Raw genomic sequence first — 17,904 nt, forward strand, 5'->3', positions numbered from 1 at the left:
TTCTTAACATTTCCCAAGTTCTCTCTATCCACTGAATACACTCTATGTTAGCTTAATCTACTTTCGTTTGGAGCAACACTTATTTTTGGGGCAGTTCACCTATTGCCTCTGTTCTGGACTGGAGAGATAATTAGAAGTAATTCTCCTTCCAGTTCTCTAGTCTTTCTCTTTTGTAGCAAGAGACATTTTTATTTTACTCTATAAATCATTTCAACTACTGTTCTACAGTTGTAAGGGGAAAGTCCTCTCTCTTCTCAGGTGGTCTTGTAAGAGTTATCAGGCCGCTAGTTCCTTCTTTTACTCAGTCGCCATCTTTACTTTTTGAATTGCTTCATTCATTTTCTAGTATTTCTTTTTATTTGTAACGGTGAATTTATTTTCTCATTTATAGTTCTTTTAGTGTGACAATAATCCATACCCGACAAACAGGAAACGACTTACAGACTTCAACCAATGTTTCTGCTTTTCAATTACAATCAGATTCTTCCAAGGGGAAAAGCACAACAATGTGGACAGAGGATTAGTTTATTATGGATGTATAAAAGCAGAAATTGACTTTTACTTTAATATCACATCCAAAAGTCTTCGAATATAAAACAACGCCTAAGTACTACAACTATTTCAGAAAGTCTCCTTTGTATAAGAGCACATGTTGGACATTTCTACAATGCTGCAAAACTCATAGAAATATTTACAGCTACTGTGAATAATAAGTATAAATGCAACGCACATCTAGAGCTATACATAAAAAATATGAGAATGTGATTAACTGGCTGGAGAATGTCATCAAAAAATCCCCAAGTTTATAGCAGTTTCTGAAGCAGGTAAGGAAGAAGGACAAGTACCAAGATTGCAGAATTCATCGCCGAGCCATTGCACAAGATGTAGTTGCAGAAGCAGGTATGTTCATTCAGGAGTCCAGAGAAAGCTCCTGGTAGGCCAACAGACTGACACTTAGCCTCATAGGTCTTGTCAGTGCACCCCTTTTTCACAGTGGAAATCCCAGCTGAAAAAAAGACAAGAAATTAAAGTTCTTCATATGAGAGTCCTCAGTGTATATGCGAATGTTATAGAATTTAAAATAATATTAAAGTTTCATAAATACAAAAAAAAATTATTCTCCTTGTTAAGAACACCTAATTATTGCATTGTAAAAATGAAATGTGTTCCTTTCTACTAATAACAAACCTATAAAGCTGGCTAAAATGTTCCACTACCGGAAGAACATTTCTGAGAAATAGCGTCTCTCAACTACAAGTTGTTTTGATATCTTGAAATCAGATCCGATTAGTTTATAACAAAATTCCCCTCGCAACACAGCAGAGGGATGCTACTATGACAAGAAACTCCTACTGGTCCTCAATCGACTTATGGGAGTTCCATTTGACAACGTCCTTGAGGATTGAGAGAGAGAGAACAGTGAATGTAATCGGGGTTAGGTTGTTTGTGTTCGTGTGAATGGATAGGTAATTGCTCGTTCGGCGAGGGTTTGTTGTGTCTGTTGGGTAAGTCGCAAGTCTGGTCTGTATTTTGAGTCAGTCTGTCTTGAATTTCGAAGGAGGAAAAATAATAGAAAACCTCATGAAACACCTTAGTAAAATGAACATTCAAGGGAAGGAGTCAAAAAGCACACAGAAGCTGGTTAGTAATAGCACTGCAGGCAACACTGACGGTAAGGGAAAGTAATAAAGCCACCGAGGACAAAAGAGAAGAGAGAAGTCACTCAGAGTGGTGCAGTTTAATGCACAATCTATTCGGAACAAAGTAGATCTCTCCAAAGCATTGGTAGCATGTGAGGAATTAGACATAAGTATCACAGAAACATGGATACAAGAGACTTTGTAAGAGAGTACCAGATACCTGGTTATAAATTGTCCAAAAGAGATACTCAACAAAAAAAAAAGGTGGAGGCGTTATGTTATACGTTAGGGACCACCTCAGTCCAATAGAGTGTAAAATTACAACCATGCAAGAAGTGATTGGCATCAATATAAACAGTCTGAGGAAGAAGATAACTCTAATACTAGTGTACAGACCTCCCTACCAATCACAAATGTCCGATGAGGAGCTGTATGCACTACTAGGACAAGAGATAAACAACAAACTCTGCATAATAATGGGAGATTTTAATGCAGCAGTACATTGGGACACGATGACCTCCGCATCAAACATAGAAGGAAAACAACTTTTAGATTTTGTAAAAAATTAATTCCTCCACCAATGGGTTGACAAACCTACCAGAGGAAACAACATACTAGACATTGTCCTATCAACAGAAGGTAATCTAGTGCCTGACCTTGTAGTAGGTGCAAATCTAGGCAAAAACGACCATAAAATTATCTTATTTCAAATTAATGTTCAACATAAAAAAGAGAAAAAGGTATTAATAAGATTAGACTACCGTCGACAAGACCTATAAATCAGAAGGAGTAAGTTAAAAATCTAGAGTACGACGAGAACACAGGCATAGATAAACACTGGGAAGCCTTTCATGACGAATACGCTGAAAAACACTCTGCTAGATGTATACCATTAAGGCAAATACTAACAAATGGCAACCCTAAGCCTAAGAGGTTCAACAGAGAAATCAAAAATACAATAAGAAAAAGAGACAGATTGCACAAATCAAGGAACCCATACCCAGGCAGGCATAGAGAACTCTGTAGATTAGTGGACAAATGAGTAAGAAATGCAAAGATAAATGAGGATAAGAGAGTTGCATCAGTTTGTAAGGAAAACCCAAAAGAATTCTTTGCTCGTGTTAGCATAGGTCCCCTAAGGGACAATAAAGGTAACCTGGTGAACTCAGACTTGGAAACATCAGATTGATTGAATAAGTTTTTTACTAGTGTATTCACAATTGAAGACACAACCTCAATACTGAAACCTGCTATCAAATATGATGGGGCAGAACCGTTGGCCAAAATAATATTTACAGAAGAGGACATTAAACACAAAATAGACAAACTCAAGTTTAAATCTCCTGGGCTGGATAGGATTCATCCAAGAGAAATTAAAGAGCTAAAAGAGGAGATAGTTCCTCACCTATATAAACTACAGAAAAAGTGCTGAACAAAGAAAGGCACCAAAAGGATGAAAACTAGGTAATGTGCCCCCAGTTTACAAAAAAGGTCCAAGAGAAGAGCCAGGAAATTACAGACCAATCTGTCTAACGTCGGTTGTTTGCAAGATTTTTTAGTCCATAATTGCAGATCAAATTGTGGATCACATTGATAGAAACAACTTGTTGTTAAACAGCTAACACGGTTTCAGACAAAACAGATCATGCCTATCAAACCACTAAGAGTTTTTTTCATAACATGCTTGGTATTTACGACAGAAGTAGAGCAATAGATATACTATACTTAGATTTCCAAAAGGCCTTTGACAAGGTCCCACACAAGAAACTGATGACAAAAGATAGAGCTTTAGGAATTGTAGGAGTAATGGCAGACTGGATCAAAGACTGGCTAACTTATAGAAAGCAGAGAGTCGTAATAAATGGTGAAGAATCAGAATGGGCAGATGTAACAAGCAGAGTTCCTCAGGGTTCTGTCTTTGGCCCCCTCTTGTTTGTTATTTACATTAATGACATTGATGTAGGCTTAACTAGCAGGATAGTCAAATTTGCAGATGATACCAAACTAGGTGTAAATGCAGCAGACCCAGATGCCATATTAAGTTTAAGAAATGATCTAATGAAAATAGGAGAGTGGTAAAAAAAATGGCAAATGCCTTTTAACGTAGATAAGTGTAAAGTGTTACAAATAGGAACAAACAACCCTCATACCAGCTACATGCTGCTTGGGAATCATATAAATAGTGTGAAACAAGAGAAGGACCTTGGTGTCATTATTACCAAGGACTTAAAATCCACAAAACAGTGCATAAAAGCTGAAAACAAGGCACAGAAACTAGTAGGATACATATAGAGGCAGTTCAAATACAGAAATAAGGAAATGGTGCTACAGCTCTACACATCAATAATTAGACCCATCAATAGTTAGACCCCATTTTGAATATGCAGTACAGTTCTGGTCACCAACACCAAGAAAAGACATAAATAGATTAGGAGTACAAGCATGAGCCACAAAGTTAATTCCATCCATCAGGCAAATAATTTACCAAAGATGACTAGAGAGCCTGAACATGTATGGTTTCGAAACACGACGATTGCGAGGGACAACTAATAGAAACATTTAAAATACTGTAAGGCATAACAAAAGTAGACTTTAACCTATTTACGTTAAACGAAAACAAGACAAGAAATGATGGATGGAAACTAAAACTGAAGAGATACAACACATCCCACAGTGGGAACTTCTTTACATACAAGATATGTGACACATTGAATAAACTCCCACCAGAAGTTGTAAACAGCATAGAAGAGTTTAAAACAAAGCTAGACAAAATCATTAGGACACTGTGAATGAACAGTAAAACCTGCTCTGACAGATAAGTGAGCACATGATGTTTCCTAGGTTGGATTAACAAGTCTTTGAGACATCCTAATCCTTGTAACTCATCTCCCTCTCATTCTCTCTCTGTCAAACCCCTTCTCAATTATGTATGATAAATTCGTAAAGTAACTAAGTCTACGGGCAGAACCAGCTCCGTTTCAGGGAATCCCTTCTCACCCCCACCCCCTTTGGAGGGGGGGGGGGGGGGGTAGGATGAAACCCTATTATAAAAACACATCGTATTTGAATGCAATGTTGTGTCAAAATTTCAAAGCAATCAGTGAAGACTTTCGGAGATTTAAGATTTTGAACAAACGAACATTTAGATTTATATATCTATATATATATATATATAGATATATATATATATATATATCATATATATATATATATATATATATATATATATATATATATATATATATATATAATATATATAATCTGTGTGAAAAATCACGTTTTGTTCAATATCTTGAGCATAGTAAGGTAACCAAATAAATACATTAAGTCAATCATTTAAGGACGTGACATGAACAATCTGAAAACATCTTGCATAATATCGTGGCATCACATATATATTCAGTGCTTTTAATGCTGATGATTAAGACGAATATTTCAGCCAATGCCACGAACAAACTGCCAGTCTTGTGGTCCTCCTGTCAAGCAACATGCAAGTTGCTAAGGCATTCTTGCAGCTGCACACAGAGTCGACGAACTCTTCTTTGAGCGGGATTACCAACAACATCCTCCTGGGTAATATGCTCACTGTCATTTCTTCACGGAAACCATCCAGTGACATGCCAGACAGAAGGATGCTAGTGACCAATGAGGTTGAAGAATAGAGACATCACGGCATCAATGAGCATGACAACTAGCTACTGCATCAGTCAAAAGGAGCCAATAACGAATTAAAATCGAAGTACAAGAGGAACACCTCGGCTTCAGGTGGATCTTGTGGAATGAAGCTTTGAGGTATCTACCACATTCATCAACATCTTCTAGGGGCAGTATCAATCATTCAACAGAACAAACAAAACTCAGCATGGATATTATACTGTGTTCTCAAACCCATTTCCTGGACTTAGGACTGTGTAAAATGATAGAAGGGGACTGTGTAAGAGGATAGGAACAACCTTTGCTCTCTACGTCGTGGCCAAACGCTGTAAGAACAGCTCTCAGTACACCATCCTCAAAGCCAGTCACCACTGTTTGCACATTAATAGAATAGTTGATGTCTCCACACTTATCAGCGATAGCCTGAAAGAGTTCTTTGCAGGTGGCACAAATCTTATTTGGAAGAAGAGCATACACTGAAATAACAGGTGTATCACCAAAAGGTACATAGTTTACATGAATCTTTGAAAACATTTGGAGTCATAGCAAAGTTGTCATTCATATATAGAGTATCAGCACCAGCAGGGAGTTGGAGGCCTTCGTAGACTAAAGTTTGCCAATGGCAGCAGAGGGTATAAGAGAGGCTGACTCACAGCACGACTAGAGATCTGAGCTGGCTTGTCTCGAGTGTTGGCAGCTTGGTCTTTTGTCGAGTTGCATACTTTGGCCAGATGGATTTGTTTCTCATCTGGGGCACGATTGTGAGGCTGGGCTGACCTATTGCAGGGATTTTTATCTGTAGGTCCCTCGTCATATGCCCGACAATGACACATCTGGTATACATGAACTAACCATAGCAAGAAAATGGCTATAGTATACTGTACGTAGACAGGTCATCTCAATGTGACCTCACACCAAACACACATCAAAAGAAATTCTTCTGGTAAGTCAAATAAGGTCACAGTGACACCATAAACACGAAAAACTGTAATAAAAATTAAATTGCAAACACTAACTCAGAAACATACATAACTGATTACACCAACTTTAATATACACAAAATATATTTATCATGATGCTACTATGTACACACACACACACACACACACACACACACACACACACACACACACACACACACACATATATATATATATAATATATATATATATATATATATATATATATATATATATATATATATATATATATATATATATATATATATCCTTATATCTAAGGTGGATTTAAGGATATTTCCCAAGCACGTGTACCTTCGTTGTACATTAATATGATATGTATAGGTATGTATATGTATATGTATATGATATGTACATGTATATGTATAGTATATATATATGTATATATATATATATATATATATTATATATATATATATAAAATATATTAATATTGCTATATTAATATGTGTATATATTATATTATTATATATATTGTTGCTACTAATTAATGTGTAGATATAATATATATACTATATTATATATGTATATCTATATATATATATAATATATATGTGTGTGTGTGTGTGTGTGTGTGTGTGTGGTGTGTGTGTGTGTGTGTGTGTGTGTGTGTGTGTGTGTATGTGTGTGTGTGTGTCTCAACTTAATGTTCCTTCGAAAAGTTAACCAAAGATTCACACCCATGTAATTACTGCCAACAAATACAGTTCACAGACTCATTTCATATCTGAAATTTATGTTTTTCAATATTTTGCAACCCCTCTAAAGGTACTGCAGTAACCAGACGAAGCCTACGATCTTTCCCCGAGAGTGCTTCTGCAAAGGAATTTTAGCTTGATCGTTTTTGACAAACGAATGTGACAAAATAAAAGATACTGCACTGTTTTCAATATCTCAAGCTGAAATTCTTGTACACGACAATGTAGGAAAAGAATAAACTTCAAGAAATGAAAGCCACAAAGTCCTTACCGACACTGCCACCAACCGAGAAGCAGGAATTTGCACAGAAAGTGACAGTTCTGTCTCCACCGGCGTCTTGCTCATAGCACAGGAAGGCAAATGCTTCACCTGAAAGAGAGAATTGCATTAAAAAAACATGTATGAAGCATTATCTTTCATATTTGTTATAATCAGGACTGGCTGTAGCTACTGTCTTCCTCTAACAACGCACTTAGCACTAGAAACCGTCACTCTTCGTACATGGGTGACTGACTGACAATACGAATATTATGTCTACAACGTGGAAGCAAATAAAATATAGCTTAAATTCATTCAGTACTTCAAGGGTGTTCAAGGGTCCTTCTCAAAAAATTTTATTTTCTTCCGAGACATTCTTCAAATATGGGCCATCATCAACACCCACAAGTCATAATTAAATTAAATACAGAGCGAGTCAGACCAACAGCACAGTGGCCGAAAAAGAAATTTGAGACAGAAGACCATACAAACACGCTCAAACAAACGGGGCGGGGATCAAATTAAATCTTATTAGATCTGGTATAAACAAATGATGGAAGGACATTTCTAACTTAATATCAGTTTGGCTTTTACATGCAGTCACATTGTGGGTGGCACCAGGTCCTGGGTGGTACCACTGTTCGTCACCCTTCGATTTTCAAGAAGTCCATTTGGGATGACGGTATCCCTGGGCCATGTCCTACACACACACACACACACAATCAACCTGCTGACTACACTACATCCAACTTTGCTCAACTCCACTTATTGGGTCACCAACATAAAATTCATATAGATTTGTGTGAGGGGGATTATTCTTTTCCCTGATTGGTTTATTTTGATATAAAGTTATATATATATATATATATATATATATATATATATATATCTATATATATATATATATATATATATATATAATATATATATATATATATATATATATATGTGTGTGTGTGTGTGTGTGTGTGTGTGTGTGTGTGTGTGTGTTTTTGCTCGCTCTACTATTTGACTATTCTTTGATTTTATATGCATACATACAGTAGTAATCCCCCTCCAGAATAGACCAACGCTCTCTTACTCTTGGTATTGTTATCACTGACGTTCTTGGGAACTTTGACTCCCAAATAACTCATTAGTGTAGCTCCTAATTGAGGAATCACATTTCTTTCCCTAGGGCCCCACACTGGTCTCAAGGATGTGTTAGCAGATGGAATGAAATGAAATGAAATGAATCAACTGAAGCAGAGAGGCTAATGACCCAAAACGACGAGACTCAAGAGTTCGGCATTCCTCTGTTATGCTGCCTTGCTCAGTTCTCATTCATCGGTGTTTGTGTGTGTACGTGTGTCTCTATGGTCGGTACAGCACCAGAATCCACAGATTTCAGGAGAGACAGTAAAGGAAATAAGCTAAATAATGATCAGTGAAGGTTAGAAATGGAAATCTTTTGATAGTGGAAATAAACAACGAACAGAGGGAGAGACCATCTTAATACACTACCAAACTAGAGCCATTTTCCTGTTGAAGAGATTTAACCCAATGAAATTAGGTGAGGGTCATCTGGCAATTACAATGAAATCAGGTGAGGGTCATCTGACAAACAGCTGAATGACGACAAAGCCCCAAGAGAAAATGACTTGGTACCAGAGATGATTGAAGCCAAACAAGCAGAGATGTTGGTTTTCCTAATAAAATAATTCCATCAAATATGAAGGTCCAGTAAAAGAGCTGGAATTGACTGGGGGAACTATCAAAGAGCTAAAAAGAAGGATAATTTGAAACTTAATGGGTATAATTCTGCTACTAATTGCATTTAAAAAGGCAACTGTCATACTTTTATTAAACTGACCAAGCATTTAACATTTTGCTGAGATGATCAACAAGCTACTTTCAGGACAGTGAACGAATGTAATAATCATATAATATTCTCAATTGGAGATCTCTACGACAGGTAATGAGATGGAGAGCCATTTGGTAGTCTCTGACGCAACACACCATTATAGTGATGATGCCTCAAGGGACTGTAGATACTTTCAAACTGAAAAGAACATATTAGTCAAGTTATGATCGATACTAAAATAAAGAGATCTGCTGAGACAAATGTGTGAATTAACCTGAAATGCAACGAACTCTGATTACACTTGTGGTAAAGCAGGCCCTGTTCTCAACTAATCGAGTCTATCCAAAACATTTAAAGGACTGACTCTATTGGTGAGAACATGCAATATTCTATGAAAAGTTAATCACAGAATAAAAGGCCAAAGAAGTTCAAAGGAAGCTTACGATCAATAATGAAGACCAGTGGTAGCCAAAATATTTTCCTCTCAAGACAGCTGACAGCCAAAGAATAATTGGAATTGCTTACATCCCAGTAGCAGACCCAGTGCGCTGTTAAATGGCACTGATGTACCTTGGCTTGGGGAAGAATGTTGTATTTTTTGGGGTGGGTGGGAGGGGGCATTTCTAAGATATGTACATTCAATTTTGTTATTTTAGCTCCCATAAGAGACTGACAGCTGTCTACTGAAAAATATGAATTCGCTAACTTTACACGATCCTCTTAATGATAGCTGTAAAAATCTTGCTTTTACCTACACTTAAAAGATATGAACTTGATAGTGTGTTTATCAAATCTCGTGATATAAGACTGCTCTGATTTATAAAGTTTTGTTCTTAGATTAGTTTTGAAATATCAATTTTCAATATTTTAATGTACCACTTACTGTAATGAACGGAACATAAGAGTGTGATGGCTGTGAATGCAAGGACCTTCATCTTTCTGCAAAGAAACATCAGTTGTTAGTGACAAAAGACCCATAAATCATAAAGCGAAGCTTTCTCTATCACCTTTAATAAATATCAAGGAAAAAAATAACCGCTTGAGCTATGTCAATTCTTACTGCAAATATCAGAAATTGGCAGAAAGATTGTATCAGGCAGCTTAGCAAGGACAACTTTGAAATTTACTGTCAACAGCATACTTATAACCACATTCCAATTACTGATACCAGCTACTTTCAGCAGATAACGAATTTTCACCCATGAGGTAAACGGGAAAAGTTCAATATGATCAAATTCGGGAGTGCACAAGATAACCACGAACAGACAGGGGCGCGGGTCAGACAACCTTGGAGCAGATACTGCCGAAGAGGTTGGTTTGATGGAGGATGATGATGACACTGCTCACATTCATTTGCTGGTACCTCCACCTATGTCTTCAATTCCAGCGCTGTGTTCTATCATGGCTTCCGATCACACCCTTCAGTTTTCGAGATTTTTTCCTGGCTGACTACACGATCCAAATATGTTTTGTTATTTGATGTCGAGACTCAGATTTTTTTTTTTTTTCTTTTTGTTCTGGTCAAAAATTTTATCATGTCTTGCGACTTCGTGTATGCTGATCAAACTGCTCCTTGTCTTCGGTTCACACTGCCTGAATTTCCATTTAATATCTCCCGATTCATTCCGCGAGTGTGATGACATGTTTTCTGATGACATTTCCCAATTATTTGTCATGGCTCTTGGCTGCAGGATTTTTCCCTGTTGAGAACCAGAAGATTGGCAGACTCAGGCATACAAGCCAACCAGAATAAATATTAGTACGGCATTATATATCGGATAGACAGGAGGGATAAAGTGAGAGACGTTGCTTAGAGATCAAACTTGGTAAGAAACATTCTAAATACTTAACCCTTCGCTATAAGAGAAACGCTGCATCTAGGTGCGTCTTAACGTCTATTATGTCTATTGTGGGAATAATATACATAGCGAAAAGGACTGGGAAAGTGGCCTCCATGAGCGGAAGAGACAGGACAGCTCCTATGAACGCAAGTCGAGTGGATGGGAAACTGCAGTACAGAAACCGTACGTGTATGTAGAGAGAGAGAGAGAGAGAGAGAGAGAGAGAGAGAGAGAGAGAGAGAGAGAGAGAGAGTCACCTCACAACAACCAGACACCTGAACCTTCATCACAGATAAAATACGACTGATTACTCTAAAGGCAACAGCGATCCCTTAAAAACTTATTAATCACGCAAGAAATCAGACTAAGTTCATTAAAACAGGTGTGAGGTAATCTTATATGAGATTAAAGGGCATCACTCCAACAGACTCTGAGTACTTACCTGGTTCTAACTCACTTCAATAAAATTGAAGGAAAACTGCTCAATTACCACTCTATATTTCTACCCAAATAAATTCTATCGCTGGTGGTCAATAAATGAACTCTGTTATAAAATTTTAAATAGAAAAAAATTATTTTTAAATTCAAAATTTATAAGTGAAATTAACAATTGCAGGGAAATTTACTGTTACTTGAAAACAACACAAAGTTTAATTAATTCTTGAATTAATTATTAAACAAAATTAAATCGACATTAATTTATCAAGAAAATTAATTAATCAAGAAATCAAGTACCTATGCAATGTTAAATCACCAAAAAATTATGAACACAAAAATATGCAAAAACACAAAAATGTGGAAAACACTAAGAACACAGTAAATACAGAACATAAAATAAACACTTCAAAAGAATTCGGTACAGAACACAAATATTTGCAATCTGCGAAAACAGAAATAATTTTACTCAAACCCTTTAAATATTTTAGGTGCACTTAAAACTTGTAATAACACATTAACTGGCATCATCTTTTCCTTTTTGCTGCAGCTTCCAAATTCACTGTACTCTTTCACAGGCGCGTTATAAAAACACGTTTATACTGCCCGTTCAGATTCCATAAGTAACCACTATAGTATTAAGAAATTAAATCAATCTGAAAGTTACGAGTGACCATGTACGTAAAGATTTACGTTAATGTAAAAATCAAAATTTCCCACGGTCGGGACGAGAGAGAGAGAGAGAAAGATGGGCCAACTCGAACGGCTCCAGAAGTACAACCAAGGCAAGTTGTCTAATATCAGAATGACCAGACTTTTATGGGGACTACTGATCAACACGATGCAAAATGGATGACTCAAAGCATTTTAGGACAATGTTTTCTGCAAAACTCTTAATAAATTCCCTTTTCAAACAAGAGGGAAAGAGAATGATATTATGATTATTAAATATATGAACAGTACACGATTTCAGAACATAAAAATCTCTTAACATGAAAGAAATTATTTTAGACGATTATCGTAAGCGAACAGTGATGTCACAAGTAGCTACTCATTTCATCTCTATGAATAACTTACAAGTCAACAAATTCTTTTTTGATAAATCAAGAGAGATAAGAGTTCATTTATCAGTCATATCGAACAGTTTCATAATAAAAGAATCTCTAAATTACTAAAAAGAATTGAAGAATATTCTTGTAAGGATGCTATGACATCATTTCCTGCAAAGGAAGTCTTGCATTCGGAACGTTTTGCACCGGATGTTCGACGCAACATTGTGCAATCTTGGGCAAAGATCACCAAGTTACAAGTAAGAAAGACAAAGACGAACAATATTGGTTCAACATAAAGGACTCGTGCGCTGATGTGTTGACAACTACATCAGCTTTTCACATACGATTTTTCTCAACTTTAAATTATATATTTTGGGAATTTTGAACCTTTTACTTGAACACGCCAATTCTAAGTTAATCTTAATACTGAATATGAACATAAAACATACATTTTATGACATTACATACAAATACTGAGGGAAGTTACAATTTGCAAAAACATTAACATAAGAATATAATATATATAATAGTACATTATATATATATTTCTATCTATATATATATATATATATCATATATATATATATATATATTATATATACAGTCAAGCAATGGAAGGAGAATGGCAGCTGAAGATTGAAGAGAAATGTTTCGAGGCAAATATCGCAAGAAGTAATGAAAACGTCAAAAACAAATACAAAAGGGAGAGAAGATTTAGAAGATGGATAGATACCAAAAAGAAATGGAAAATGAGTAACTCAAAAAGGAATATACGAAAACAAATTTGCAACCTTCAAAAAAATAGGAACAAAGGAGGCAGCAGTTCCGACTGACATTTCTTCTTTCTTTTAACTGGTCGCAATGCAAAGTCAAATACAATCATCGTGTTTGGAAAGGCAGCTGAAAAGGCGTCGTTCAGTAAAGAAAAAGATGTCAGCGCCAGTATGGCCGAGACGATCAAATAAAATCCAAGAACGCAACATTCATAAAGAACAATAACGCCATAAATTTGGGCGTCTTTTGCTGAGCAAAGCTTTAAGCCTAAATCTGAGATGAACTGAGTGAATCAGGTGTGCTCACAGAAGTCACTGAAGCTGCAATAAATAACCTACATATAAAAAGGGAAAAACTTGAATTGTCTCTGTTCACAAAATACCGATTCTCTCGGTACTACATAGAAGAATCTTCTCCCCATCTGGCTCCTGCTGCTATCCATCCATCCACTCCTAACATCAACTCCTTCGCGGGAAAGGGACGCGAGAGAGGCGCTCCCCGCCAACTTTATGGGCCTCGCCTTGGCTCCTGCAGACCCACCAACTGCCACCATTCCACAGCCAGCGCGTATTGATTACGTTTGGCCCACGCTGGAGTTGGAAGGGGAAAAATTGCGAAAGTAGACAAGAAACGAGTGGAGAAATACACAATGTCAGGAGGAGCAACTTGGCGATCAAAATATAGGAGAGAGCTGCAATGACTTGGAAAGAATAATCGGGATCTACGAGAACGCACATACGTACACACATCATACAGTTTCTCCCCGTCTGAGTCTGAAAACCTTTCGGTCTTCAACAACCCTCTACGAAAGAATGAGGTTGCTACCCCTACACTCTTCTCTGGATCCAAGATGACGCCGCACGCTGGTGTCCATTCACTGCTAGGTCGGCTGCTTGGCAGAAAGCCCGGGTCGTCTCAGACCGTACAAATGCACTTCATATTTCATCCGCCTGTACGTGATATATATTCTTCCGATAGAAGACAGACAGTGCCTGTCGCTAGAAAGACATTGATGCAACAGTTATACTCTTACTACCGAATCTTGGATAAGCAGCTCCCTGTACAGAAAGCTTCTTCCTCATCATTAACGTTTCATGCGTTCACACAGAAGAGTTATTAGGAGCGCACTGACCACCAAACACATGACCAATGAATGAAGGTCTTCTTCATTCCACGCACTCCTAAGACTCCTGGACAGAGCGGCGTCGTCTCTCCCTTTCCATCCCTACACCTACACTATTTTATTACTTCGACATATTTCAACATCTATTCCTTTTCGATCATCTTTATGCCGTAAATAATAAACAACTTCGTCTAAACATTCAACATCCACACTTTTATTCATCAAGGGGAACTGGCTCAGCAGCAATCCCGTGAAACACTCCCATCTTATACTCACTCTTGTTTCTTCCTCTTTGCACAACAGCCATCCATTATTTCACTACTACAAATCAACCACACGATTGAGTAAAGGCCCTTTCACACTCAGGAGGCGTAACTGGGGGGGGGGGGGGGGGGGTGGGGGGGGGGGGGGGGGGGGGGGGGGGGGGGACGTGTCTGGGCGCCGACCTTAGGGGGGCGCCAAAATGAACCTGGGAAACAATTTATGCGGTTTACAGGGAGCTGTGAGAAAAAAAAGTATTTTGTATCACTATCATAATATAAATATATAATAAAGAGTTGCTAGTATTTGTATTCTTCTCACACACATGTGTGTGTGGAAATAAATAAATAAATAAATAAATTTATATATATATATAGATATAATTTATATATATTATTAATACACATACACACATACATACATACATACATATATATATATATATATATATATATATATATATATATATATATATATATATATTGGCGTGATATACTGTGCGAAAATAGAAAATATTAGCATATTGAAATAACTGAAATGAGAGAGAGAGAGAGAAATGAAATGAAACAACGTAGCACAAGACTAAAGATCTAGACAACAAGTTTGGGTTTCTGCAGGATGTAGAACAAATTCTTAAAAAGGTGAAAGTTCAGGATTACTGGATGACGAGACAATGAAGGAAAACTGTTTACATCTTGGCGCATTCTACAGTAGTGATCTGGATGGTAATGAATTTTATGAAGAAATCTTAGACTGCAGAATGCTCTTGGCAAGTAGAACGGATGTTCAGATTTCCACTCCAGAGAAGCTCATCCAATTCATTATAGTACAATATGGTGATGAAAATGATTTCCCCAACTTAAGAGTAAGCAATCCAACTTATCCTCACAGTAGCAATTTCAATTGCAAGCTGTGAACGTTCGTTCAGTAAACTGAAATTGATTGTGGATTATCTCAGAGCCTCATGGGACAGGATAGATTTAACGCCTTTGCATTTCTTAGTATTGAGCGTGAAGAGATAGAACTCATTAACTTTGATGATGTTATTGACAGTTTTGCTTCAGCAAAGTCTCGCAGAGTCCAAATTCAATTGCCATCAACTTTTATTTTTTCTAATCTCTTGACAATCAAAGTTGCATTTTAAATGTTAAATCTAAGCAGTTTCGGAAGCCGACAAATTAAATTTCATTTTTTATTCAGTTTTAATGAAAGTTCTTTGATTGGTAAGGGCAATTATAGAATGATCAGTCAAATCATTACTCTTACTTGAGTCCATTTAAAAATGTGATCTAAAACTGTTTTTATCAATGCTAATTTTCAGTTTTTCAGTTCAGAACTTCAGGATATGGATTGCTTTTCGAGTTTTTTTTTTTAACTACATTCTTATTTATTTATTTATTTTTTTGTGCAGAATAGTTTTGGTAAAACATTTGTATCTGCCTCAATAATGTTGGAAAACTAAACTCCATGATTATACATTCTGGTAATAAATAATGTGAACTTGTACTGGTAAACTCAATATACCTTCTGGCAGTAAATACTGATAGCTTGTTCTTCATGTTGTCAACTGAATCATTGTGATTCAGATCCACAATCCATAAGATTTTCTCCATGACAAAGGGTGCCATTTTCTATGCTTGCCCTGGGCGCCAATAACCATAGTTACAACTCCTCTGCTCACACTATCTGTCTTGTTGCTGCAGATAGATGCGTTCGCCGCGCCGCAGTTTTAAAAGTTGCCGCACACAGCTGTGTTATGCAAAATCAAATACATTCGCGACTTCCTTCATACTGAGTTTATGGCGGCGATTTGTTCATACTCAGAGAGAATGTATTGTGCCTTTATTGAGCGTAAGGGTACTACACTCTTTGAACGCGCAGCAAGACAATAGGTGCATTTGCCACATTATTTGAGGATCTAAAACAGGATGGCAACAAGTTTTTCAATTACTTTCGTATGTCTGAGGCATCATCATTCGAGAAACTACTGCTTCTTAGGCAAAGTACGACTTCCATATATTGTCAAATTCCGACTCTTGCGGTCTTCGAGACTATAATTTATCCCATAACACTTGGTTTCGTCGCCACTCAAGATATAGTAAGGAGATCTTTTTGTTTGTTTGTATGGTGTTTTTACGTTGCATTGAACCAGTGGTTATTCAGCAACGGGACCAACGGCTTTACGTGACTTCCGAACCACGTCGAGAGTGAACTTCTATCACCAGAAATACACATCTCTCACTCCTCAATGGAATGGCCGAGAATCGAACCCGCGACCACCGAGGTGAGAAGCAAACACCAAACCAACCACACCACTGAGGCGCTTTAGTAAGGAGATCTATATCGATTTCAAGAAGTTCCATTATAACAAGACGTACTGACTAGGGAGAGTTTCTTTCCTCGGATCCCGCATATTTAGCCCAGTTCTGTTTCCCTGGATTTGGTTTCAAATCCTGGGATTAAACCAAATCCAGGGAAGTTCATTTTCTTATTTTTTTTTTCTAATTTACATTCATTGTATAAAAAAGGTCCCGGGGAAGAGACTTCAAGATTCCAGAAGAGCTGCAGTGAACAAGTTCAACCACAACCAGGTGCTTAGTTTCTTACAACTTTCTTACTCCATGAAAACATATTGATACATACAAAGGCATCATAAGATAAAACTAATACCCTTTTCACTAATTAGGTCATTCAATATATATGGCAAGTTATAATTTTTATCTCACTTACAAAATATGTTCTTATTGGATCCAGTATGTTTTCATCTCTTTAAAATATGTGTGTGTGTGTGAGAGAGAGAGAGAGAGAGAGAGAGAGAGAGAGAGAGAGAGAGAGTAGTAGTAGTAGTAGTAGTAGTAAGTAGTAGTAGTACCGAGGGTTTTACAAAGTAAAATCATATAATTTATATCAATCTCTGTTCAAAGTTACCGTTTTAAGCATGAAAAGTACCAGTGTCTATATACCCGTCAGTTGAATAAAAGTGCATATGTAGTATGAAATTCAACAAGTACCAAAAGATAATGATTTTCACTGCGCCACAGGAGAATAGTTCAGCACGCCGCTAAGTGCGTGTCATAGGCAAGATGTGAAGACGTAAATTGAATATGATGGTCCACTGGCCACCTGATCCATCTGCGTCGACGCAGAAGCCTGGTGGTACCACGCACATGTTCTGCGGCAACGCAGCAGCGATTCGCATACACGCAAGATGTGAATGACCCCATAAGAAGTATAAGTCGTCTGCTGCCTGCGTCACCGCAACGCCGCTAAGGGCCCTTTTACACTATGCGTTTTGCCAACGCAGTTCGCTGCGTTGCGGCAACGCAGTGAGGAGTCGACTTATA

At 37.2% G+C, this 17,904-nt stretch overlaps 1 protein-coding gene across 1 annotated transcript in view; it reads right to left on the reverse strand.

The window, feature by feature from the left end:
* Nucleotides 1–511: 511 nt before the first annotated feature.
* The window catches only part of LOC135222595 (uncharacterized), a 29,213-nt gene continuing 11,820 nt past the window's right edge, over nt 512–17,904 (reverse strand). The window contains exons 2-4 of the mRNA XM_064260685.1: nt 9,958–10,013; nt 7,244–7,342; nt 512–1,006 (exon numbers count right to left, since the gene is read on the reverse strand). Of these exons, the coding sequence (XP_064116755.1) occupies nt 804–1,006; nt 7,244–7,342; nt 9,958–10,009 (354 nt within the window). The 5' untranslated portion in view covers nt 10,010–10,013 and the 3' untranslated portion in view covers nt 512–803. The remainder of the gene's footprint in view (nt 1,007–7,243; nt 7,343–9,957; nt 10,014–17,904) is intronic.

Source organism: Macrobrachium nipponense, chromosome 8 (genome assembly GCF_015104395.2).
Source record: "Macrobrachium nipponense isolate FS-2020 chromosome 8, ASM1510439v2, whole genome shotgun sequence".
Taxonomy (NCBI): domain Eukaryota; kingdom Metazoa; phylum Arthropoda; class Malacostraca; order Decapoda; family Palaemonidae; genus Macrobrachium; species Macrobrachium nipponense.